The sequence below is a fragment of the Anoplolepis gracilipes genome, chromosome 3 (assembly GCF_047496725.1).
Source record: "Anoplolepis gracilipes chromosome 3, ASM4749672v1, whole genome shotgun sequence".
In the NCBI taxonomy this organism is placed as follows: domain Eukaryota; kingdom Metazoa; phylum Arthropoda; class Insecta; order Hymenoptera; family Formicidae; genus Anoplolepis; species Anoplolepis gracilipes.
In genome coordinates, this window is record NC_132972.1 from 3,301,006 (window position 1) to 3,318,844 (window position 17,839).

The window sequence follows — 17,839 nt, forward strand, 5'->3', positions numbered from 1 at the left end:
ATGATAACGACAGATAATTCTTTTCTTTTTTGTTTAATTTATTTCTTAATAATATTCCTCTTAATTAAATTGCCTTATTTCTCTCTTTCCCTTCCTCTCTCTCTCTCTCTCTCTCTCTCTCTCTCTCTCTCTCTCTCTCTCTCTCTCTCTCTCTCTCTCTCTCTCTCTCTCTGTCTCTCTCTCTCTTATTCAATATTAATAAATTATGATTCTTGAATAAAGCAACAAAGCTTTTCAAAGATATTCTATATTATTGCTACATTTTGCAGAATTGTTTTGTAACACATTTTTTCTTATAATTTACATTCTACATCTTAAAAAATAAAGATAATAAAAATAATAAAAATATTTGGGTTTTGTATAATGTCTCTTTAAAAATTGGTAGTAATTATTTCCGTGAAACTACCATAACAATACAATCCGTAAAAAATTTTATGATTACAAGATATTTCAAAACATGATTTCTCTTTTAACAATTTGCACTCATTTGTCAAATGAAATAATTTATACTATATTTTTACAATTATAATTTTCTCTTGGAAAAAATCACTACATCTTTCCGCAATAATGATTCGAGCTTCACAGTTTTCAATTCTTTAAATTTTGAAATAATCACGTTTCAAACATTACATTATTTAAAATACAATTATATAGAATAAGGCAAAATTCTTTCTATAATATATCTCTCTCTTAAATTGCATTAAAAAAATATTACAACTTACATCTTAATTATGCGTTATAAATTGCTCCATACTTTTCAAATTATGTAAATTAAACATTATGTAATAAAACTTGCAAATAGTAACATGTAATAAAATAAATCTTTATATATTATTATTTATATATTATTGTTAATTATTGTAAATTGTATATATATAATATAGTTTATTCTTCAAGCATACAAGCCAAGAAGGGAACTTGGTTTACAAAAAGTCCACTCATTCATTCATACATACTTTCTTCCACTCACAGCTTAATAACTCATATCTCTCGTATCTATCTATACAATAAATAAATAAATAGCTAACTAGATAAATAAATAATCTAATTTATAGAGTGAATCACAATCTTCTTATCACCGACTTTTTCTACTTCTCAACTCTTTTTTTTTCCATATCGTTTTTAATATTTTACCTCTTAAATAGTAATAGTATAAAATACCCAATCTTTTAATAAGTAAATAAAATAATGCAATAATGATTAATGTCATCTAAATGTCATAAATTTTATTCTGGACGTTGTCACTTATGGTTTGCATGTCATCAACTTTTACATAATTTTGACATAATTGTGCCTCAATGAACAGCGCAATATTTTATTGTGCAAGCAACTGACATGAGTTTGTTGCTAATTATAATGATATCTCTTGTAAGCAAAAAGTCATTGTCCATCATCACGACAATGTTTATTGTTGCATGGCTGTCTAGTCAATGTAAGTAACGTATTTTTTCGAGACAGGTTGATTACATCTTTCTCATTAATCATACATTTATATAACAATTTATTTTAATAAAGTTTGTATTAATTAAAAAAATGCTAAATAGAATATTTTTAGTTTATTTGTTACGTGATTAGATATTTTTGATTGATTGATAGAAATCCGGAAATGTTTTCAATGCACAATCGTATATATAGTCGCCGCCGCATGTCGCTAAATCAAAGCTCTAGTAGTAGTCTACAATTTATTTTTGTTACGTTCACTCACAAGGTGCAAAAAAAAAGTTGGCTAAAATTTTGGAAATATGTTTCGCCATCTTTTAGTAGCCGCGGCGCTTTTGGTGTTGATCGATGCAGTAATTAGGTAAACATATACTTTATACTGCATAAGTGATCATCTACAATGAGAAATTAAACAATTATATTATTATTTTTTTCACATTCAACTATGATTAGTCAATTTCTCAAGTCTTAAGCCTTCAACTGTCATTGTAGATTTATATATCGATGATGCTAAAAGTCGAATTTATAAAGATTTTGTGATATTACATTCGATTTTCTAAAATGGACAGAAAACTTACGCAATTGCATTTTAATCATAAATAAACGAAATTTTTTTTCAAAAATGTAGGGGAACGTGGAGTAGAACGACCAACGTAAACATTGAGCAAGTTTTCAACATATTCAAAAAAAATAAATTTTAAATCTTTTTTTAAAAGTATTCTTTAGAATATCCACTATAAGAAAAACACAAGTTTATTATAAAATAATAGTTTAAATAGACGAGATTATTTATTTAGTAAAAGCCTAGATTTTCGTGATATGCTTTTCATGCGGGATATAATGGACTACCTCCAAAACTTGTTTATTTGATTAACATTGATGTCTAAAATTTCTTAAAAGTTGTATATTATAATATGATATATAGAACATAAGAATACAGATTTGTATTTTTAAATGATAACTATACATTAATAAATAAAAACAATTCTCTTGTTATAATAAATATTTTTCTTTTCAAAACATGGGAAAATATCCTTTAACGTAATAATTTTTGGTATTAATTTTGAAAGACAGCATCTATGTATACTCTCTTTCTCTAGTATAAAAATAAAAAGTACTACATTTCGTGGGCTAATATTTCATTAAGCCTCAAAACATATTTATTTACTTTTGATCATATAAAAAATTATAATTAATCAATATTTACATAGACACAATATGAAATTAATAAGAAAAGATCATTTTAAAACATAAATGTATTTATGGTAATAAAAAATTGAATTTTATCATTGTTTACCTTATGTAAATATATCGAAGAATTACAACTCAGTCGAGAGAACACAGCAAGTTAAATAATTTATAACAACTTTCAACTAAAAATATTGCGACTACTGATAACAGCACGCAGGAAGAGACACCTAATAGCAATAATTGCAACATATTTCATGACATGGTAGCATCTCTGTAAAAAGATATCGACTCTGCATCATTGTACCCTGCGGTTCCGTTCTACTCCACGTTCCCCTATGTTTGTTGATTATTTAAAAATAAATAAAAGTAAAACGTTTGTAAAATAAAGATTATCTATAAATTTGCGAAACTCTTGCTTTTATTTACTTTATCGCGATATTTTTATTACTTTTAATATAATAAAAGTATTTTTTGATGTGTGAGCATGTAAATTATGTATTAGTAAGCTATATTATTTTATTTGTTTATATTTTTGATGCTATCACTATATAGCTTCTACTTCTAGTAAATACAGTCACATTTTGAATTATCTTTTTATATAAGATTGCATGCACCGGTTTCTTTAGGGGTAACATTACTCTAGAGGCCCAAAAAAAGCCAATTTTTGATGATTTTTTTTAGAAATATCATAAAAGTAAATAAAAATCTGTTTAATCCTATTTATTATCTGTATATCAAAGTATAAAAAAATTTTTTATTAATTTTTTTTTAACAAAATGGCGGCGCCAGAGCCATGGATCCAAAGTGCCTCCTTGCCCCACGAGCGGAAACAAAGTTCCCTCAATTTTTAAGCTGGAACAAAAAACCAAAGATTTTTGAAAAATATATAAGATTTGCTATAGAAGTACGTATGGATTTTGCCATAAGTTGAAAAGAACTTTTTTTATAAACATTTTTGTGCGAAATTTTTTAGCGAAATATGAAACTTTTTTTTCCAACACGCACCATTCTTACAAAAAACGATATTTCGCAATTTCTGTATGTACTTCTATAGCAAATCTTATATATTTTCCAAAAATTTTTGGTTTTTTGTTCCAGCTCAAAGATTAAGGGAGCTTTGTTTCCGCCCGTGGGGCGACTTTCGCAAGGAGGCACTTTGAAGCCATGGCTCTGGCGCCGCCATTTTGTTAAAAAAAAATTAATAAAAATTTTTTTTTATACTTTGATATACAGATGATAAATAGGGTAAACAGATTTTTATTTACTTTTATAATATTTCTAAAAAAAATCATCAAAACTTGGCTTTTTTTTGGGCTCTAGAATAGTTTTACCCCTTAATATAAAATCAGTCTGTTAAATTTTAACATCTTAATTGACTTTAGAATATAAATTAAATAATATTTCAGATATGTATACAATGTGTAAATCTTAAAATTAGAAAAAATATTATTGCATAATAATGTTTACAAATGTAATCCTTAGTATTGTAAATATGTATTGAATAATTTAGATTTTTGTAACAATTGAACATATGTACCTTTGTTATAACTTATATATTTTTTAATGTCTGCCAGTGTCAGTAAAAATATGACTATATATTATATGTATGTGTGTGTAACATGTATGCATGTAACAAAATGTTCTTATTTTTTTAAGAATTCCATTACACAAGAAGGATTCTATTCGAAAAACTTTGGAGAAAAAGGGTATCGACGTGAAACAATTTTTGGCTAACAATGGTGTATCGGAACCTTTGAGAAATTATTTAGACTTACAGTACTTTGGTGATATCACTATCGGAACTCCGCCACAACCATTTACAATACTATTTGATACTGGTTCTTCAAATCTTTGGGTACCATCGGTAAAATGCGCTTCTGATAATCAGGCTTGTCGTAAGTATTTTAATATATATACAGGATAATAATTAATTTGCATTATAAGTACATAACAGCTTTTAATTACGCGGCTAACAAATGTATGTTTGTTTAACAAACGGTAAAGAAGAATTTTATTTTATACTTTCTTCTTTATTTTAAACAAGTATAAATGGTTATAAACTTTTCGATATTTTCTATCAAAATATATTAGTAAGTGTAAATTAACCAACTCACGTTAGTATATAAATGTTATTATTTGTCTAACATGCATTTTATTATTTATATGTATTTAATAATTGCATATATTGTATTTAATAATATTGGTCAGTACTTGAAAATAATGGAAAAAAAATGTTCTTTTTTTTAATAATTAATCATATCAAAATATAGATTGAAATATTATGAATATTATAAAACTCTACTTTATTAATTATATTTTTTAAATCTAATCTTTTATAATGTTTAATTGAGATAAACAAATTGCAATATAAGAACTAAAATCAATGATAATATAAATATCACAAAACTAAACTTTACAATTTGCACATTCAAAGATTTATTTATACAATTTATCACACTCACTCTCTGAAGATACAAATAAGCCTTGACACACAAAGATAACTTTTTAAAACAAATGCATTTACATATATCTGATAATTCAAACAAGTATTATTTATTTAGATTAATAAACTTTTTTTATTTTGGAAAATTTTTTAATACTGTCAATTTGTGATATTAGTTACTACTTTGTTACAGAAACACATAATAAATATGATAGCAGCAAATCCAGCACATATAAACCAAATGGTGAGAGCTTTGATATTCAGTATGGGACTGGCAGTTTGTCTGGATACTTATCTAATGATACAGTGAATGTGAGTCTTTATTAATTAAATAATCCAATACAATCTTAACTACAACCGCTTATAAACATTTCCTATTTTCTCATTATTCGCTTGATGATACTTTACTACTAATTATAATTTTTTATAGGTTGCCGGCCTTCAAGTTAAAAACCAACCATTCGCAGAAGCAATTACTGAGCCAGGCTTAACGTTTGTTTATTCAAAATTTGACGGAATCTTGGGCATGGGTTATTCTACGATAGCCAGAGATGGAGTGCCAACTGTTTTCGACAACATGGTTGCACAAGGTCTAGTAAAAGAACCTGTTTTCAGCTTCTATCTAAATCGGTTCGTGTCTGCTTTTCACTTATACACAGTGTACATGTGTTTTTAATTTAAAAAATACATATATTTCAATATATGAAATATACAATCTGCAGAGACCCTTCAGCTTCTGCAGGGGGTGAATTGCTATTGGGTGGTTCCAATCCCAAACATTACGTTGGTCAACTTACATATCTTCCTGTTACTCAAAAAGGATACTGGCAATTTAATATGGATAGGTACATTATTTTCTAAATTTTACTGATCATATGTTGCAACAAATAATTAACGTTTTCTCTGTAGTGTTCTGATAGGTGATAATCTGAAAGCGTGCAACTTTGGCTGCGCAGCTATTGCTGACACAGGCACTTCACTAATAGTTGGACCATCATATGATATCTCCTTTATTAACCAGGTCATTGGAACTGATCAAAATGGAGAAGTAAATAAACAATCATATTTTTTTAACAACATTGCTTTTTATAGCTAAATTATAAAATATTACTCAATATATGTATGTTAATATTTATTATATTATTAATTAGTTTTTTAATATTATCTTTTGTTTAAAGGTGAATTGTGATTCGATTGGTCAGTTGCCTGATATTAGTTTTGTTCTAAATGGTAAAGCGTTTAAACTTACTCCTAACGACTATATTATTCAAGTGAGTATTATGATTTATATTTTAATTCTCTCTCTCTCTCTCTTAATTATTATATTTAAATATACAAAGAATGTAAATATTATGTATTTAATTAACTTTTAGGAGAAATATATATGTTTGAGCGGTTTCCAATCGCTTGGAAATTCGCAACTATGGATTCTGGGCGATGTATTTATTGGCAAATATTATACCGTGTTTGATGCAGGAAATAATCAAGTAGGATTTGCTCCAGCGGTATAAATGTCGATTGCCGTGTTTTGAAGTTATACCGTTAAACGGAAGATAAATAACTTTGCAAGTAATTGAACATTTTTAAAAAATTATATTAATTATACAATGTACTGTTATAAACGGATATTTGTGATACATTTGAAAATTAAAATAAAGATATATGCAATGCAATATCTTTTATCAACGATTTGATATATCTATTATGTATTAGCCAAAGACAAATAAATCTGTTAAAATAAAATAATATTTTTGTTTCAATATACTGACTTTATATATTAATCTTTCACAATTTTCCCGATTCAACGACTTTGCCCGGATATTTTTTCTCATTTACATCTCTTTAGAAGGGTAAAGGGGGGTTATAGAATTCTCAAAAATGAGAATCTATTTCTTGGTAAAATAGACCAAGTAAAATATGTGCCCTATGCACGATTCAAATTTCGCGAAAGAATTAATTTCTAAAGAAAATTTAAGCATTGACATCCGCACATGGCTCTTATTGCCAAGTTTATAGTTACGTGTTTTACATCTTATTTAAAATTATTATTTGCTCTTTCTAAATATATATTACTTTTTTCTTTTCTATGTATATAAGAATAATTATATATAACAGTCAATAATAATGATACTGTATACAGAACAAATAATGTAGTAATATGTTTTAAAATTTTGCCATTAATAATAACAACAAATGATTCTTTTCTTTTTCACTTGTTTAATTTATTTCTTGATAATGTTTTTCTTAATTAAATTATCTTTTCTCTCTCTCTCCCTCTCTCTCTCTTTCTTTCTTTCTCTTTCGCTCTCTTATTCAATATCAATAAATTATGATTCTTTAATAAAACAACAAAGCATTTCAAAGATATTCTATATTATTGCTATATTTTCCAGAATTTTTTTGTAACACATTTTTTCTTATAATTTACATTCTACTTACATTCTCTTAAAAAATGTAATAAAGATAATGAAGATTTTTGGGTTTTGTATAATGTCTCTTTAAACATTGGTAGTAATTATTTCCGTGAAACTAACATAACAATACAATCCGTAACAAATTTTATGATTGCAAGATATTTGAAAACATAATTTCTCTTTTAACAATTTGCACTAATTTGTCAAATGAAATAATTTATACTATATTTCTACAATTATAATTTTTTCTTGGAAAAAATCACTACATCTTTCCGCAATAATGATTCGAGCTTCGCAGTTTTCAATTCTTTAAATTTTATTTAAAATACAATTATATAAAATAAGGCAAAATTCTTGCTATAATATATCTCTCTTTAAATTGCATTAAAAAATTTTACAACTTATATTTTAATTATGCATTATACATTGTTCCATACTTCTCAAATTATGTAAATTAAACATTATATAATAAAACTTGCAAATAATAACATGCAATAAAATAAGTTTTTATATATTATTATATATACATTATTGTTTATTATTGTATATTGTGTATATACATAATATAGTTTATTCTTCAAGCATACAAGCCAAGAAGGGGACTTGGTTTACAAAAGTCTACTCATTCATTCATCCATACTTTCTTTCACTCACAGCTAAATAACTCATATCTCCCGTATCTATCCACACAATAAACAAATAAATAGCTCACTAAATATTTAAATAATCTAATTTATAGAGTGAATCACGATCTCCTTATCACCGACCTCTCTTTTCTCTTTCTTAACTCTTTTTTTTCCATATCTTTTTTAATATTTTACCTTTCTTCTCATCCAATTTACCACTAAATATTCTTGCTATTTTTTCATCACTGTATTCACTTATCCTTTTGAACCATTCATTCGCCTCTATACATTTTGTTATATACTTTACAATCATCTCCTAATTAATGCTTATTATATTCTTCCATATTTCCGCACTTTATCTTTACTAGAGCTCTTATCTCACACATTACCATACATATACCTAGAATATCTTTCTTCAAATATTTGAGTTTTGTTATTTTATATTGTATATTATAATATTAAAACTGCATTACATATATTTAATATTATAAATTTTAAAACTAAGTCACGACTTAGGAACAAATATTAGATTTAATTTATACTGAGTTTTTAATGTTACATGTAACTTAATCATGTTTCTAATGTTTATACTTTTTTATTTTTATTATGTTTACTCTCATTAAAAATTATTTTAATTTTGTAAGTAAAGACGAATAGTAGCAAATAAATACATTTATTTATTTCCTAAGATTTGACACAAACTAGAATTTAATACAAACATTAATACATAATAGAAATACTTTCAAATTATTTAATCTATATACTAAATAATTACGTAGCTATAAAAATAAAAATAAAGGAATATATAATTTTTGTATTTATTATATTAAATATATATTTAGTGCTGTATATATATATATGTGTGTGTGTGTGTGTGTGTGTGTGTATGTATATATATAACGAAAATTTGTGTCTATTATAAAAATAAATTTTGCAAATTGTCTTTGTGTTTAAAAATCCCATTAGTATTTTTAAAAATACAAAGATTAGCAATTTTTCTTTAATAATATTATTAGTAATATATTAATATTAATATTAGTATATTATTATTAATATATATTTCTTATATATCTATGTGTAAAATAATTTTTGTGAACTGAACTTACATATGTTACACTTGCATTTATAATAATATACGTTTCTAATGTTTTGTTAAAAATGTAAAATATTTTATAAAAGCGATTTTTCTACATCTTCTATATAAAAAACTTTATAATAATATTATATCTTATAAATATACAGTTTAATGAAATTTTATTTACACTTTAATGTCTTGAATATTAACATTATAATATTGTTTTATGAATTTCTATTCTTTAATGCTTTTGTGCCATTGATGATAGAAATCATATATTCTGTGAACACATAGGAAATATTGTAGTATTTTTGCAATAATAATTAAAATGCTTTTCATTTAATGAATAGAATTGTTTTATTGTAATGGCATACAAAGTTTCTCAAAGATCTTGATTATATTTATTATATTATCTAAAGATCTAATCTTTTTTTATTAATTTGGATTTGAAAGATTTAATGGGGATTTGTCTTCGTAAAATATCAAATTAAGTCATTTATATTTATTATTTTATAATTATTAATATTATATATCTTTAAAATTAATCTTTAATAATAATTAATAATAATGCTGAATTACATTATTATAAAATAAAATAATCATATTTCTTTTTTAATTAAAATTTTAAGATCATTTTTATGTAATAGTAAGCTTAAAATTAGTTCAGAGAGAATATGATTATTTATGTACAATATATTATGATAAGCACTTAGTTGTCGCAATTATTAATCGGGCACAATTTATAATTGATTATTAGTATCCGACCGGAACCACTTTTTTTTTGTTTCGGCCGAAACCGAAAATAAGGAATCGGTTTTTTATAAATTTCGATCAAAATCGAAACCGAAACTTTTGAAAGAATTTATAAAATATAACATGACTTACAAAATCGTTATATGTATCGTTAAATGTATATTTAAAATTACTATATTCTTTTATAACTATTATATCTAACAATAAGCTTTATAATTGTTACATATAATTATTATATTTAAGCTTTTATTTTAGAATTTATTAAAGTATTTATTAAGTATCTTATGAAAATATAAATATATTTCTTACAAAAAGTCAACATTATTAATACAAAATAAAACATAATATTACATATTCAACTTTTCAAGTTATAAATCACAGTTACTGAGACTCATTAATTAATAGTTAAAATTAAATAATTTTATGTTGTAACATAAAAATAAAAGTTTCTCGACATTTTTGCCCAATAAATTATTAAGCCTGTCTGTATTTATTGTATTTGTCCAGGAGAGCTAAATAATTGTTCGCTTACTACAGAAATCGGCATAGCTGATAAATATTTCTTTGCAGCATTCTGTAATTGTGATATGTATTACAGTTTCGGCTTACTCGCAGAACCGAAATCGAGCCAAAATCTAGATTTTTGGCCACAATTGGCCGTAACTAAAACCGAAACCGATATTTCGGTCGGACTTTATTGATTATAATACAATTGGTTTTACCTGTTTTGTTAAAAAAAAAAATTAATTTCAAAATTTGTTAAATTATTTTTTCTTGTTAAAATTAGATTTACGAACTATAATACTACAACTTATGAGCTATTCTATATATATATAAGCTACATACTATGTATGAAATATATCTATAAATTACATTCATTATAGCTATAAATTATAAGAGAGAGAGAGAGAGAGAGAGACAGAAAGAGAATATAGTGAACTTTGAGTTCTTTATAATTTTAATAATTAAAATTCTGAATTTAAAAAGTTATAATCGTTAATTAATTAAACGTACTATTTCTACTCCACTTAAATATCATGAACATTATCAAATAAATGTAACAAAGAAGTAATTATCAATAGAAGATTATTATGATAATGGAGATAATTGAAATCCGATTCATCAAATGACACGAACAAATAATCCACAATCAAAAAAGATTATATCGATAGAAAATCGACAATAATTTTATAATAAAAAAGGACATAAACTTTTTAAAGCATCTGAAAAATTTTTTTTTGCTTTGTAATACTGTTATAGTATTAACATTATGTACGTACGTTTAATGAAATATTAATTTTTTTTTCTCCAATAAAATTATTATAACTACAAAATTACATCAAATGCAGAAATTTAATAACATTAATGAAATTATCATCATTTTATTTGTTCTTTCATATCTCTTATTTATGTTTTCACTAATTTATTTTTATTGAATTGTTGTAATAAATTATAAATAAATGGTTGAAAAATTGATAAGTTCTTTACTAATCTTTATTATTTTAATATATGTTTAGTTATAGACTGAAATTTTAATGGTCTTAATGATTTCTCTTTAATTAATAATATTTGCTTATTATTTTATAAAAACGTGGGTTTTATAAATTGCAAAATAATATATATTAAAATGGAAAAGTTTTTTATAAACTTATTCTGTTATTTTTTTAAATTTTCTATGATAATCACAGATCTTTTGTGATTCACCTTTATGATATTAATTTGCGCCTTATTTCTAATGGATAGTGTTCGTAACAAAATGGATTATATAAAGTATATTTTGAGCATTGGTTAACATTTGGTAGACAATAAATATGTATGAATTTATTTGAACCTACATGACCGTAAGAGCCCTGCCTTAATCACCTTCCATATTTTAAACAGATTTAAACAGATTTAAATACGTAATTGTTTTTTTAAATAGTAATAGTATAAAATACCCAATCTTTTAATAAGTAAATAAAATAATGCAATAATGATTAATGTCATCTAAATATCATAAATTTTATTCTGGACGTTGTCACTTATGGTTTGCATGTCATCAACTTTTACATAATTTTGACATAATTGTGCCTCAATGAACAGCGCAATATTTTATTGTGCAAGCAACTGACATGAGTTTGTTGCTAATTATAATGATATCTCTTGTAAGCAAAAAGTCATTGTCCATCATCACGACAATGTTTATTGTTGCATGGCTGTCTGTCTAGTCGATGTAAGTAACATATTTTTTCGAAACAGGTTGATTGCTTCTTTCTCATTAATCATACTTTTATATAACAATTTATTTTAATAAAGTTTGTGCTAATTAAAAAAATGCGAAATAACATATTTTTAGATTATTTGTTACGTGATTAGATATTTTTGATTGATTGATAGAAATCCGGAAATGTTTTCAATGCACAATCGTATATATAGTCGCCGCCGCATGTCGCTAAATCAGAGCTCTAGTAGTAGACTACAATTTATTTTTGTTACGTCCACTCACAAGGTGCAGAAAAAAGGTTGACCAGAAATTTTGAAAACATGTTTCGCCATCTTTTAGTAGCCGCGGCACTTTTGGTGTTGATCGACGCAGTAGTTAGGTAAGCATACACTTTATATTGTATTATAGTCGTCATCTGCAATGAGAAATTAAACAATTATATTATTATTCTTTTCTCATTCAACTGTGATTAGTCAATTTCTTAAGTTTTAAGTCTTCAACTGTCATTGTAGATTTATATATCAAAGATGATAAATGTCGAATTTATGAAGATTTTGTAATATTATATCCGATTTTCTAAAATGGACAGAAAACTTACGCAATTGTATTTTAATCAGAAATGGCCGAAATTTTTTTTTCAAAAATGTATGTTTGTTTATTATTAAAAAAAATAAAAGTAAATCGTTTGTAAAATAAAAATTATTTATAAATTTGCAAAACTCTTGCTTTTATTTATCTTATCGCGATATTTTTATTCTTTTTAATATAGTAAAAATATTTTCTGATGTGTGAATATATAAATTATGTATTAGTAAGCTATTTTATTTTATTTGTTTTTATGTTTGATGCTATCACTTCTACTTCTAGTAAATATAGTCACATTATTTTGAATTATCTCTTTATACAATAAGATTGCATGCAACGGTTTCGTTAATAAAAATTAGTCTGTTAAATTTTAACACCTTAATTTACTTTAGAATATAAATTAAATAATATTTCAGATATGTATACAATGTGTAAATCTTATAATTAGAAAAAATATTATTACATAATAATGTTTACAAATGTAATCCGTTGTATTGTAAATATGTATTGAATAATTTTGATTTTTGTAACAACTGAACGTATGTAGCTTTGTTATAACTTATATTTTTTTAAAATGTCTGCTAGTGTCAGTAAAGATATAATTACACATTATATATGTATATGTGTGTGTGTATATATATATGCACGCAACAAAATGTTTTTATTTTTTTAAGAATTCCATTACACAAGAAGGATTCTATCCGAAAAACTTTGCAAAAAAATGGTATCGACGTGAAACAATTTTTGGCTAAAGTTGGTAACGAACGTTTGGGAAATTATTTAGACTTACAATACTTTGGTCCCATCACTATCGGAACTCCGCCACAAAGTTTTACAATACTATTTGATACTGGTTCTTCAAATCTTTGGGTACCATCGGCAAAATGCGATTCTAACAATCAGGCTTGTCGTAAGTATCTTAATATATATATATATATATATATGTACAGGATAATAATTAATTTGCATTATAAGTACATAGCAATATTTTTTTTAATTCCGTGGCTTACAAATGTATGTTTGTTTAACAAACGGTAAAGAAGAATTTTACTTTATACTTCCTTCTTTATTTTAAGCAGGTATAAATAGTTATAAACTTTCGATGTTTTCTATCAAAACGTATTAGTGAGTGCAAATTAACCAACACTCACGTTAGTATATGAATGTTATTATTTGTCTAATATGCATTTTATTATTTATATATGCATATGTTGTATTTAATAATATAGATTAGTATTTGAAAATAATGAAAAATAATGTTTTTTTTTTTAATAATTAATATCATATCAAAGTATAGATTGAAATATTATGAATATTATAAAATTCTACTTTATTAATTATATTTTTAAACCTAATCTTTTATAATCTTTAATTGAGATAAACAAATTGTAATTTTAAGAATTAAAATCATTGATAATGTAAATATCACAAAACTAATCTTTACAATTTGCATTCAAAAACTTATTTATGCAATCTATCACACTCACTCTTTGAAGATACAAATAAGCCTTCACACACAAAGATAACTTTTTAAAACAAATGCATTTACATAACATGTTATATCTGATAATTCCAACAAGTATTATTTATTCGGATCAATAAACTTTTTTTATTTTGGAAAATTTTTTAATACTGTCAATTTGTGATATTATTTACTACTTTTTTACAGAAACACATAATAAATATGATAGTAGCAAATCCAGCACATATAAACCAAATGGTGAGCCGCTTTCTATTTATTACGGGACTGGTAGTTTGTCTGGAATCTTATCTAGTGATACAGTGAATGTGAGTCTTCATTAATCAAATAATCCAATACAATCATAACTACAACCGTAGTTTATAAACATTTCTTATTTTCTCGTCATTCTCGTGATTATACTTTACTGCTAATACTAATTTTTTTATAGGTTGCCGACCTCCAAGTTCAAAACCAAGTATTCGGAGAAGCAATAACTGAGCCAGGCGAAACGTTTGTTTATGCAAATTTTGATGGAATCTTGGGCATGGGTTATGACTCGTTATCCGAAGATGGAGTAACAACTGTTTTCACAAACATGGTCAATCAAAAACTAGTAGAAGAACCTCTTTTCAGCTTCTATCTTAGTCGGTTTGTATTGTCTTTTTATATGTGCAGTGTACATGTGTAAATGTACTTTTAATAAAAAAATATATACATTTCACTATAAAAAATATACAATTTATGCAGAGACCCTAAAGCTGATCTGGGTGGTGAATTGATATTGGGTGGTATCGATCAAAATCATTACGAAGGTGAACTTTCATATGTTCCTGTTACTGAAAAAGGATACTGGCAAATTGCTATGGATAGGTACATTATTTTCTAAATTACACTAATCACATGTTGTAACAAATAATTAACGTTTGGTTTGTAGTGTCCAGGTAGGTGATGATCCGACCGGGTGCAAGGGTGGTTGCCAAGCTATTGCTGACACAGGTACCTCACTAATAGTTGGACCAGAAGACGATATCGACAAGATTAACGAGGCCATTGGAGCTGATGAATATGGAAACGTAAATAAACAATCATATTTTCTTAATTTTCTAATGGCACAGTCTTCTGTAGATAAGCTATAAAATGTTACTGAATATATATACGTTAATATTTATTAAATTATTAATCAGTAATTTAATATTTCTAATTATCTTTTGTTTAAAGATTGATTGTGGTACGCTTGATAAGTTGCCTGTAATTAATGTTGTCCTAAATGGTAAGCTGTACCCGCTTAAGCCTCAGGACTATGTTCTTCAAGTGAGCATTATGGATTATAATTAAATTTTAATTATTTAAATATACGAAATATTCACATTGTGTATTTCATTTAATTTTTCGCAGTTACCAAATGAAGATGGCTCCGTGTCATGTTCGAGCGGTTTCAGCGGATCGTACGACAGTCTATGGATTCTGGGCGATGTATTTCTTGGCCGTTATTATACCGTGTTTGATATGGGAAATAATCAAGTAGGATTTGCTCCATCGACATAAATGTCTCCTGTGTTTTATAGTTATTCTGCCAGATATAAATGACAATTTGCAAATAATTAAGTAAAATTATTTTTAATTAAATTTTGAATTAAAATTATGCCGTATACTGTTATAAGCAAATATTTGTAATATATTTGAAAAGATGTAAACGATATCTTTTATCAATAATTTGGTATATCTATTATATATTGGTATAAATACAAATAAATCTATTGAAGTAAAATAAACTTTTTGTGTACTCAATCTACTAATTTTATTTATTAAATGTTAATAATTTATAATTTAATTATTAAACTTTCATAATTTTACTTAAAATTATTATTACTCTTTCTATGTATATAATTTTTTATCTATATACATATATAATAATTATACATATATAACAATCAATACTAAAGATACTACATACTATATATAACAAATAATTTTATGTTTTATAAATTTTGTCATTAATGATAACAACAAACGATCCTTTTCTTTCTCATAGTGTTTAATTATATTCTTAATAATAGTTTTTGTAATTAAATTACCTATATTTCTTACCTTATTTCTCTCTCTCTCTTTTTCTCTCTCTCTCTCTCTCTCTCTCTCTCTCTCTCTCTTTCTCTTACTCACTTAATACAAATAAATTACAAAATAATTATTTTTTAATAAAATAATAAAGCGTTCAATGATATTCTTTGGTATTTCATTTTTTTAGAATTTCTCTTTGTAGCACACATTCTTTCTCATGATTTACACTATACGATAAAAATGTAAATAATTTAAATTTTTGGGTTTTATACAGTCTCGGACTAAAAATTAGTATTAATTATCTCTGTATAACTAACATAGCAATACAGTCATTTATATCAAATTTTACGATTGCAAGATACTAAAAGACCATGCACATGATTACTTTTTTAAAAAGCTACACATAATTTCTTCTTTAAAAATGTACAAACAATTAAAATAATTTATATTGTAATATATTTCCATTCATGCAATTATAGTATTTTCTTGGAATGAATTACTAGATTTTTCTACATTAATATTTATCTATATATATATACATATATGTATATATAAATTATATTGATGATGTTTATAGTAAAATAATTTTTTTTACATACAAATAGTAACATATAATAAAGCAAGTGCTTATATGCAATAAAACTATTACATAATTGTAAACTAAAATAAGCTTCAACTTACAAACAATTACTGAATTTAGTTTATATTGACTTATTAGTTTATATGTTATTCTTAATCATATTGTGAATGTTTGTACTTTTTTATTAATATCATATGTATTCTCTGTTTTATCAACAATAATTTTAATTTTGGAAACAAAAAGAAATAGCGAAAAATAAATACATTTATTTATTTCTATACTAGTATTTCATACAAATAGAATTATAATGCATAATGGAAATACTTTTAAACTATATCTGAGTAATTACGTGGCTATAAAAATAAAAAAATAAACGGTTTTTATATGATTAGTAAATTTTTATTTGGCGTTATAATTATGAAAATAAACATATTACAATACATCATTAATATATTATAAATATAAAAAATGTATTTTTTATTTGTTTATTTAGCATATAAATTTAATTAAGTTAATAAAACAAATAGTAATAATTAAATGCGTATGTATATGTGTAGAAATTACATAAAAGATGCAATTTCTTTTGTGTTTATTTTAAAAATATTTTGTAAATTGGTTTTTTATTTAAAAAATCGCAATATTTTTAAAAATACAAAGAAAAGCAATTTCTTTTCTTAATAATAATAATATGTTTATAATATTTATAATATTAATATAATATATTATATACATATATAAATATATTGTATATATGTATATATATATATATATATATATATATATATATATATATATATATATATATATATATATATATATATAGCTCCATCCTTTTTAATATATTAACATATTATTGTCTTTATATATTTATGCTGAACAAAAATTTTGTAAAATTAATTTACATATGTTATACTTGCATTTCTAATAATATAAGTATAAGCTTCTTAATGTATTGTCAAAAATGTAAAATATTTTATAAAAGCGGTTTTCCTATATTTTCTTCATAACA

General features: G+C 24.5%; 1 protein-coding gene across 1 annotated transcript; it reads left to right on the top strand.

Moving 5' to 3' along the window:
- Nucleotides 1–1,671: 1,671 nt before the first annotated feature.
- Nucleotides 1,672–15,964, top strand: LOC140663552 (uncharacterized). Its single transcript, XM_072887789.1, has 16 exons — nt 1,672–1,801; nt 4,288–4,526; nt 5,268–5,386; nt 5,505–5,704; nt 5,797–5,919; nt 5,984–6,122; nt 6,253–6,345; nt 6,448–6,579; nt 12,397–12,524; nt 13,405–13,640; nt 14,400–14,518; nt 14,641–14,840; nt 14,940–15,062; nt 15,127–15,265; nt 15,411–15,503; nt 15,588–15,964. The coding sequence occupies exons 1-16, from the start codon at nt 1,743–1,745 to the stop codon at nt 15,735–15,737; spliced, it is 2,292 nt and encodes a 763-aa protein (XP_072743890.1). The 5' UTR covers nt 1,672–1,742; the 3' UTR covers nt 15,738–15,964.
- The last annotated feature ends 1,875 nt before the right edge of the window (nt 15,965–17,839 follow it).